The sequence below is a fragment of the Maniola hyperantus genome, chromosome 24 (assembly GCF_902806685.2).
Source record: "Maniola hyperantus chromosome 24, iAphHyp1.2, whole genome shotgun sequence".
NCBI lineage: Eukaryota > Metazoa > Arthropoda > Insecta > Lepidoptera > Nymphalidae > Maniola > Maniola hyperantus.
The window spans coordinates 5,816,531-5,827,589 of NC_048559.1; the positions used below are offsets into that span (position 1 = coordinate 5,816,531).

The 11,059-nt window shown below is 36.5% G+C and overlaps 1 protein-coding gene across 1 annotated transcript; it reads right to left on the reverse strand.

The window, feature by feature from the left end:
• Positions 1-2,178: 2,178 nt before the first annotated feature.
• Osi10a (Osiris 10a) lies at positions 2,179-9,177 on the reverse strand. Its single transcript, XM_034981211.1, has 4 exons — positions 8,870-9,177; positions 7,588-7,766; positions 5,039-5,323; positions 2,179-2,417 (listed from the first exon to the last, which is right to left on the reverse strand). Exons 1-4 carry the CDS (start codon positions 9,175-9,177, stop codon positions 2,179-2,181), a joined length of 1,011 nt encoding a protein of 336 aa, XP_034837102.1.
• Positions 9,178-11,059: the final 1,882 nt, after the last annotated feature.

Sequence of the window (11,059 nt, forward strand, 5' to 3'; positions counted from 1 at the left end):
TATAAATGCGAAAGTGTGTTTGTTTGTTGGTTGGTTGGCTTATTGGTTTGTTGGGTTGTCCTTCAATCACGTCGCAACGGTGCAACGGATTGACGTGATTTTTTGCATGGGTATAGATAAAGACCTGGAGAGTGACATAGGCTATATATCCCGGAAAATCAAAGAGCTCCCACGGGATTTTTAAAAACCTAATTCCACGCGGACGAAGTCGTGGGCATCAGCTAGTACGACTATAAAGAAAGAATTTACTACACTTTTCCGTCGGATATACCTACATCCGAGTAGTGAGTAGTGACCGAGTGAGAAATAAGTGAATTAATGGGAAGTTTCGAGTTATTCAGAGCGGAAAATCGCATAGGCAATATACACGCGGCCTCTTTTACACATGAAGTGCCATTGAAATAAAAAACTGCAAATGATTTAGATGATAGGTAATATAGATAAAAATCCTGTTCATAAAAAAAAAATAGCTGATGCCCGCGACTTCGTACGCGTGGATTTATGTTTTTAAAAATCCCGTGGGAACTCTTTGATTTTCCGGTATAAAAAGTAGCCTATATGTCACTTTCCAGGTTTTTAACTAATCTATGCAAAATCACGTCAATCCGTCGCTCCGTTGCGACGTGATTGAAGGATAAACCAACAAGCAAACACACTTTCGCATGCAATAGTTTGTGATGAATAATGCCTATCAATTAACGAAAAATTTAGAAAAATAAAATTTTGTAGTCATTAGGTACCCATGTCTCTCTCCAGGTCTTTAACTATATTACCGTTGCGACGTGATTGAAGGATAAACCAACAAACCAACAAACAAACTCACTTTCGGAATGGGTAGTGATTCCATGCTATTTAAAAGATACATAAACAATTGTTGATTAGGTAGTGATAGTTGTGAAAATTAACAAACTAATATTATAAATGCGAAAAAGTGTCCCACGGAATTTTTAAAAACCTAAATCCACGTGGACGAAGTTTCAGGCATCGTCTACTATTTATTAAAACACGGTTGATAAAGAACAAAAATTTATTAATAAAATAATTGAAAACACACAAATTACAAAAAAAATTACGTACAAAATTATAAAAGTATTATGAAGACTTGCGTTGGGTATTTGAATGTGTAGGGTATTACATTTTGTGACTAGTTGACTAGAAAGATCTTTCAGATATAGTATGGAAGAAGGCACACTTTTATGGTACATATATTATTATGGGAGGTACTATGTGGAGCACTATTAAGTTGTTACTTGATTTGTTGATGCCATAGCGGTACGGTATCAGTTAGCTTGGTATACAAAGACAGACAGACATAAAAATATGGATGTACGGACTGACGTTTGAACTGAAGGCCGTTGATGAGTTTACCGAGAGTTTGCACTGAGCAAAACATTTACTTAAAAAAACTCTTTTCTACCGAGTATCAAATCGCGATCACATTGTCACATAAATTTCTGAAGAGACTTTGTTTGGTTCTTTAATCTAACAGCCGTATTCAGAGTCGCTAATCGTTACTTAAGATTGAGTTAATACGAGACAGATTTATGTGAGAGATATAGCTCTGTCTCGTTTAAACTAAACTTAAGTAACGATTAAGCCATTCTGAGTACGGCTGTAAGAGTATAAAAAACGTTGTACTTATTGTTTCAAATGAATGTTTTAATTACAAAATGAAAGTTTTAAAATGATTTTATTTCACAATTGGCTCTAAAGTACAACTTTCGACTGCCTGTAAAATGAAATCCACGAATAAAAATAATACAGGATGTAACCCTAGAAAAACGAAGACAGGTGATAGTACTGACGACTACAAAAAAAACGCGAAAAAAATGCTATATTTTGTGAAAATTCACGATATATTGCAAATACGTCTACCGCTAGAGGTCAATGAACTTTGCGTAAGTAGGCCACTCGGAGTCAATGACACGTCGTAGGTGGGGCATTGACCCCAATTTTGTAGCTATACATTGCGGGTTAGAAAAATACTAAATCACTAAAACTACAAAATGAGGCAAATGGTTATTGGTATTGGATTGTGTTTAGATAGTATAACAATAACGCTAAGTTTTTGCTAGCGTTCTGGTAACTAACCGCTCCGCAACCGATCAAGAATCATCAAATCAAAAAAACAACTTTTCTAAAATAAGATTTAAATGTTTTTTTTTTAAAGTATGGTAGTCATCCACCATTGATAGGTGTCCACGCATAATTTCTTGCGTTTGTACCGTCCTCCCTTGGAGAGTTAATATTGTCGTTTTTGGTTATGAACAATTTTGCTAGTCTGTCTCTTAGTTCGCCGGGGGTTATAGGTGAGAGTGTCGTGTCTAATACGTCAGATTTCTCCTTGTAATAGTAACGTTCGCTGTGATCCTCATAATCGCCATGGTGGTGGTGGTATTTGTGATCGCGGTAGTAACCTGGAACGAAATTCAAGCATTTCATAAAAATATGTAGTGTCTATAAAATGATAGGTTTTGCATCAGTCAATACCGTCAGTCATGATTTATGAATTAGGTAGAGAGGTTATCTTGTCGCATTAAAATAAGCAATTTGGACTGAAGCTGACCGTACATTTCGATTAACATTATGTATTCTAGTTCCCGACAGTTAAATAGTCGCGTCTGACCTACGATGCGAATGCGAGCTCGCGCAGGTGTTGTTCTACGCGCTCGTGTACTGTGTACGGATGTAGCACTCACACTAATGCAGATGGCAAATTCGAGTTGCGACGCGTCTTGCAGTTAACTTCAAGAACGACTATTTAATTGGCGCGGACTATACAAGGAATTTGTTGAAGCTCTTCATACTGCTGAGCGCAACGGCGATCGCGCGCGACTTTAGCAGCGTGGCTCCACCACGCTTTCGGCAGTGTAAAACCCTACAAACAGTTCCTTGTATTACAACTTCTAGGATTGTGAGTTTGGGTTAGATATTAGTTTCCATTAGTTTTAGAAAAGATATTAGACATGTCATTGGCACCGATTCCGTTGTCTTTCTCTAAACTAAATTTAGAGTATCTGCATCCTTTTCTTTTTAACAATGCTAAAAAGGGACAGAACATGAACTTTACATTTAAAGACTCTAAATTTTTAGTGCACGCTACAAATTTAAACAGTAGGCTCGCGACTGTGCGCTAAAATCACGGGTTTTATCATCTAAAAATTAAATTTTAAACTGTCAAACTGCGTCTGTCCTTTATATATTACATTGGTAGGAAGAGGATGCGAATACTCTAAAATAAGGTTGTGCTCAGAATCAGTACCAATTTTTGCTCATTCTAATCCCTGTTATTAACAATTATTATTATTTTATTTTATTTTTAACAACTTCTAGGATTGTGAGTTTGGGTTAGATATTAGTTTCCATTCGTTTTAGAAAAGATATTAGACATGTAATTTTTTGCTCATTTTAATCCCTGTTATTAACAATTATTATTTTATTTTTAACAACTTATAGCATTGTGAGTTTGGGTTAGATATTAGTTTCCATTCTTTTTAGAAAAGATATTAGACATGTCATTTTTTGCTCATTCTAATCCCTGTTATTATTAGCTTAGTTTCAGTTTAGCCAGAGATAATTTATTACAAAATTATCTCTGGTTTAGCTAAGAAAAAAAGTAGGTAATAAGAAATTGATCGCAGAAATGAATAATTAGCAAAGCTTTTAAGAAATCTTCTACTTTTAAAGATAAATCCATTATTATTTTGTTATTTTAACTAGTTTACTAGAAGTAAGATGTACCTAATTTAGTAATATTTAGTAAGTAGGTATGGGTTTAAAAAGAAATATTAATATTAGAATTATTAGTGACACCACTAATATATTTTTTCGTACTCACTAAGTGTTTGTTATCAAAGGTTAAAGTTATGTTTTTCCAAAATATTCGGATGTAGGTTTTGTTATACTACATCTGCACGAGGTTATGGGATCTGCGACCGTAAGACGAACCGAATTTCAGAAGATTGAAATTTCATCATGAAAATGCGAAAAACACGTGCGTTATTATTTTTAATACGTGGTTTTTGTATATCAGTACCACTCAGTACCCTTATTATAAATGCGAAAGTGTGTTTTTTTGTTGGTTTGTCCTTCAATCACGTCGCAGCGGTGCAACGGATTGACGTGATTTTTGGCATGGGTATACATAAAGACCTGGAGAGTGAGATAGACTACTTTTTATCCCGGAAAATCAAAGAGTTCCCACGGGATTTTTAAAAACCTAATTCCACGCGGATGAAGTCGCGGGCATCAGCTAGTAACATATAAAATTCCTATAAAAGTCCTGACTGACTGCTCGACTTATAAATCAACGCAAAGACTAAACCGACCAGTCCTAGAGATATGAAATTTGGAGGGTGTGTTCTTTGTAAAGAGTAGGTATCCACTAAGAAAGGATTTTTCCACGATTTTTCGAAATTGCAGCCCTCAGTGGGTTAAATGGGCGTTTGAAATTTATGTGGACCACACGGACGACGACGCGAGCATAAGATAATTAATAATAAAGTTAATATACAAAATCAACTGTTATAAAGTTTTGTTTTCGTGAAGGAGTATTTTCAGAAAGGAGGAATATTATGTCTATTGATATAATACGAAATCTATAATAGGTACATGATAATATAACTAGCTAATGCCCTCATACATTGCAATGTTATGCGCGCACCACCTATTCTACATTGATGGTGTAATGTCAGAAGCCTTCCCGCAAGTCCCAACAGCAACTACACATACATCGTACTCGCGTACGCGCGCATTTGATGTGACAACTTGTGTTTTTAACGTCGCACGTTGTGTGTATCCATACTAATATTATAAATGCGAAAGTGTGTCTGTCTGTCTGTCTGCTAGCTTTTCACGGCCCAACCGTTCAATCGATTTTGATGAAATTTGGTACAGAGTTAGCTTATATCCCGGGGAAGGACGTAGGCTACTTTTTATCCCGGGAAATTAAAGAGTTCCCACGGCATTTAAAAAACCTTAATCTACGCGGACAAAATCGCGGGCATCAGCTAGTTTTGAAATATATTAAAAAAGTTACCTCCTGCACCAGAACTATGGTAGTTATGGTGATATCCGTTATGCTCACTCGGAGTCGATGATGTTGATTCAGGGTTTATATAACTTTCAAAGAAGCTATGCTCGCCGGTAAAGTTTGAACCACCACTTGTGAACAGCGTCACAGCGAATAGAGCTATTTTAGCCAATAGGAAAGCCTTCTTGCTTGCCAGCAATACTAGGCCCAGTAATATGGGCAGTAATGTAGCGATGTGGAACTTGATACCCAATAGGAACGGCAGGAGTAAGTTACGTGTTAGCAGACGACCTGAAAAAAAGATAAATACAATTAATTAAATTTTAATTACATTTACTCTTCTCTATACATATTTAAAAATCTGCTGTGATAGCCTAGTGGTTAGGACGTCCGCCTTCTAAAGGTCGGGGGTTCGATCCCGGGCACGCGCCTCTAACTTATCGGAGTTATGTGCGTTTTTAATTAATTAAATATCATTTGCTTTAACGGTGAAGGGAAACATCGTGAGGAAACCTGCATGCCTGAGAGTTCTCCATAATGTTCTCAAAGGTGTGTGAAGTCTACCAATCCGCACATGGCCAGCGTGGTAGACTATGGCCAAACCCCTTCTCACTCTGAGAGGAGACGTTGGCTCACTACAGAGTAGTGAGCCGGCGATGGGTTGATCATGATGATGATATATGTATATAAAAATGAATCGCTGAATGTGTTGCTAATCGCAAATCTCGAGAACAGCTGAACCGATTTCGCTAATTCTTTTTTTATAATATTTCTTAAATTACGAGGATGGTTCTTACGGAGAGAAACATTTAAAAAATTGCCTGAAAAAGTCTAAAAACAACACTTTTCTATATATTTCCATACAAAAGATACGTAATAATAATTAAAAGTCAATTTGAACTTTAATACCATACCTAAGTGTTAGTGGAGGGGTTCCGGGAAGCAAAACAATTGAGTGACGTGTTAGGCGGTATCAGAGATAATCTATATATATAAAAGGGAAAGGTGACTGACTGACTGAATGATCTATCAAAGCACAGCTCAAACTACTGGACGGATCGGGCTGAAATTTGGCATGCAGATAGCTATTATGACGTAGGCATCCGCTAAGAAAGGATTTTTGAAAATTCAACTCCTAAGGGGGTGAAATAGGGTTTTGAAATTTTGTAGTCCACGCGGACGAAGTCGCGAGCATTAGCTAGTATATTATATAACAAGTATATTATCTCTGGCGGTATGAAGTTCGCCGGGTCAGCTAGTACAGTAATAAATTAATTACAACTTCATTAATATACCTACAATTAACTAGCTTATTCCCACGACATCATCCGCGTGGACTAAACAAATTTCAAACCCTTCAGTTGAATTTTCAAAAAGAATTTCCTAGCGGATATCTAGCGTCATAATAGCTATCTGCATGCCAAATTTCAGCCCGATACGTCTAGTATTTTGGGCTGTGCATTGATAGAACAATCAGCCAGCTTTTCCTGTTATATAATATTTAGAATAGATTATTCAGTTAATAATTACGCTGGTTGACTAAATTAACGTTGCCCGTAGTTGATAACTGGATGGGTGACCGACTTTGGTGATCCGAAGGTGTGTTACTTAAGTATTGGAAACTGTATTGCTAGTTCTGAGCATTTGTAATAGATGGCATTCAATGCCAAGTTAGGGGGACCGTGAAAGTCAAGGCTTGCGTCGCCTTGACTTTCAGTAGAGGAATCGGTTTTGATGTATCCCGGCAGATGGCGTTATTCGGAAAATGAAAGCACTGAAAGTTTCTTAATTCACCATTAAAAAATTGAAAAATATTCCTATAGAATTTAGAACCTAATTTTTAAAAGTCATCAACGCTAGAATCATCAACGCCAGCGTGGTCAGCCGAGGCGACGTTGGCGTGATGAATTAGATAACTTTACAGTTACGTGGCCTGAAGAGGCACGAAATAGGAAATTGTGGAAGGATCGGAGGGAGGCCTTTGCCCAGACGTGGGACAGCACAGGCTGATTTAGATTTAGATTTTTAAAAGTCGAAAACAAGCGTGGGTTCCAAGTTGTATGTTCATTGGTTTCACTCCCTTAGGGGTTGAATTCTCAAAAATCCTTTCTTAGCGGATGCCTACGTCATAATAGCTATCGTCATGCCAAATTTCAGCCCGATCCGTCCTGTACTTTGAGCTGTGCGTTGGTAGATCAATCAGTCAGTCAGTCAGTCACCTTTTCCTTTTATAGAATACCAGCTTATGCTCGCGACTTCGTCCGCGTGGACTACACAAATTTCAAACCCCTGTTTCACCCCCTTAGGGGTTGAATTTTCAAAAATCCTTTCTTAGCGGATGCCTACGCCATAATAGCTATCTTCATGCCAAATTTCAGCCCGATCCGACCAGTAGTTTCAGCTGTTTGTTGGTAGATCAATCAGTCAGTCAGTCACTATAAGACTCCACAATGCAGTTTGATTCTCAATTCGAGTTTTTTTTCATTACATAGTTAACATCTGAGAACAAGTTGTTTGTTTTCTATACTTATTTAATTTAGTACAAGTTTTCTTACCTGTGGTCATCTGGCCCAGCTGATACGATCTGTCCTTTACTCGAGGGTCCATCACAAACTCCAGGACTCCATTGGCGAGAGTTGGTCCTATTCTCATCGACAGACCTGGGTACAACTTCCCGAGGTCCCAGTGCAGCGAACGCTTGGAAATCAGGCCGCTAGCATCCTCTATTATCGATCTAGAAATATCGATCAAGTACAAAAAACTAGGTAATAAGTCGCAATTAAAAAATTTAAAAACTACTGCCCTGCCAAAAACGAATTGAAAAATAGTTTTTTATATTAGAAAATGGCACCATATTGATATTAAAAAACAAAATAGCCAGTGTCACTTGGTATAATGTAAGGATTTTTATGATAGCCCATACATCTAAATCTGTTCGGAGTTATGGTGGACTGATATACATACATGAACCCAAATACACGGACGCACGGAAAAATGTCAACATAATACTATATTTTGAGGACGATGATTTAATTTTAAATAAAATGTCTATGTTAAGTCACTTATTGACTCGCTCCAGCAATGCACGGGGCTGCAATGGCTTGTATAGTATGGTATAATAACATTGTAAATTGTAAAATTAAAATTAAAAAGAGCAACCGCCGAGTTTCTTGCTGGTTCTTCTCGGTAGGAACGGCATTCCGAACCACTGGTAAATTAAAACTACCCGACTATTCGAAAGCGCTTGTAAAAAGTCTACTTGAATAAAACATATTCTATTAAGTGGTCCTCTATTCAAACGTAGTTTGGCTCTCATTTAAATACTTACTAATCAAACTCAATTAAATGGATGGACATGGTCTAGGAACAAAATATCTGTGTCTGTTGTTTACCAAATTTTCATTAAAATGTTTAATTTCAAAGCTACACGGGCTCAAAGATTTGCTTACTTCTTTGAACTTGTAACTTTAACAGCCGTACTCAGAGTCGTTAATCGTTACTTAAGATTGAGTTAAAACGAGTCAGATTTATGTGAGAGATAGAGCTCTAGTCGCGTTTTAACTAAACTTAAGTAACAATTTAGCGACTGAGTACGACTGTAAAACTATATATTGTTACGGAAACCTGTCACACCACAGACATAGATATTGGTTTCTAGACCGTGTCTACAAAACTTCATTGTATTTGACTGGTACATATTCAAATGAGGACCAAACTATGTTTATATGGAGAGCACCTGGGAACGCACTAGGCGTTTCTCTCAAGAATCAATATTATATAGGCATCTACCACGTTGCCTGTTTGGTAGTTTTTTTGTAAATTTAGGTTACTTTTTACCGGAAATCCAGAGGGTCCTTATCCAGGAAGCTCCCAATATCTCTCGGCAGCTTCTCATCTCGTATAAACGAGACTCCAGTCACCAAACTGAAGGAATCAGTTTCATCGTAGTCATTTAGTTTGTACAGCAACTCTTTCCCGAAACACACTCCCACTTCTGACCTATCACTCAAACACTCGTTCAATGCCGATCCCTCTACGCCATTCCTTTTAACTTCTCCGCCATTTTGCAATTGATGCTGTATCGGTATTATTTCTACAATAATTGAGAGAACTATTACAGATATTAATGGCAAGTTACGAATCATTTTGCGATAATTAAAATTTCAGCTAATAAGAGATCGTTTGCATTTTTGTTTCAGTACAAAGCACCACTGTTTCCTTCGATTCAGATATTACGTATACTTTATTGTATCAAAACCTGGTCTGTTTTATAGACTTTTCTTGTTATGTTCGAGTGAACTTTGCCATTGTTTCCGAGGCCAGTCACGGGCTGTTCCCACGTGTGGACTAACAATAACAATAAGGTGAAAATTCGTGGTGTAGCTGCTTGCCATGATTTGCAGTGAGAGTGCAATTTACATGTTAGTTGTTACGGCAACTTATGCAATCAGGGTACGTAAGGAAGTATTGTTTTAGTTCTATGGCGTAATTAGACGTGTAGTTTGTCTAAAGTGAATAACTGTTTGTGAAAAATGATGAATGTGTACTTGAACATTAACATCTCAATCCATTGCTACCCCACTACTGCTATTAGAATGAGAAGGGTTGTCACTTGAATAATATACCTAGCTATCACAAAATTATTAACAAAGGTTAATGAAATTTTAGATGCTGCATTTATGATGCTTTATTGATGCAGCTTTGAAAACATAAGCTTTATCGAAACAAATAGGGAATCTCCTAATTTACAAAAAATCGGTCAAGTGCGAGTCGGACTCGCACTCGAAGGATTCTGTATCATCGTACAAAAAACAACACTTTAATTTTTTTAAATTTTCATGTCGGTCATTTTGAAATTCTGTGAAAATTTCAACTCTCTACCTATTATGGTTCACGAGATACAGTTTACTGACAGACAGACGGACGGACAGCGGAGTCTCAGTAATAGGGTCCCGTTGGCACCTTTCGGGTACGGAACCCTAAAAACACACTTCAGTTATTGAAGTAAAATTCAGTTATTGAAGTAAAAACTTCTTTTGGCGCGCTGGTTAATTTTAGGATGTTTAAAAACTTCAAGGTCGCGTCACCGACATGCTAATTTTAATAGTACCCGGAATGGCGATAGATGTAAAAACTAAACTAATGTTAATGGTTTTAATTTACAAATTATGACATTGAAATATTTAGTGCTACAACTAATTTGAAAATCCAACAATAAAGCACTGTTATTGCATATTTTTAAGTTATTACTTCCGTCAATAGTCACCACTGAACGTCATTTTTTTTAAATTAACGTTTGGAAACAAGCTAGGTATTAACAGTCGATTCAATGTTCAAGATCGTAGGTTCAAATTCATTTCATTGTCACACCTACTCGTATTAGTATATAACTATAGTAGTCTTTTTTTTTTAGAATCGAATAGTCATTGATCTACCATTTGTATTTTTATTCTTCAAAGAATTTCTTTTTCTTCTGTTTTTCTTACTCGATTTTTGTTCTATAGTATACTAGCATTTCAAAATTTCACACCCCTATTTCACCCTCTTAGATTTTCAAAAATCCTTTTATAGCAGATGGTTAAGTTTATACTGTCGTACGTGTAACTTAAAGTTAACTAACTTCTAGTTTTTTTCATTTTTTTCATATACTTAGTACACCAATTTTAATAGACAACCATAATATTATGGTGAAATTGTATTGTATATTTTTGGTCACACATTAATTGTATGGAAGTTGTTGGTACAAATAAAATAAGAAATACGAAAACCATAAATTTTTTTAATAGGCCTATTCACGTCCAGTTTTTATATATATAAAAGCTACGGATAAAGTTATTTCCACAAACTCGAAATAACCTTCCATTAGGAAGAACGCGCAACGCTAGGAAGGCCTTTGACCTGAACATTGTCTAGTAACCTGAGTACTTGTTCTGACCTGTCTAAATCTTCATCCATGTTTACGATAATTTAATCTTTATTTACAAGAGTTTAGAGTTAAAGTTTGTTTACTTTAACATTCGGCGATAA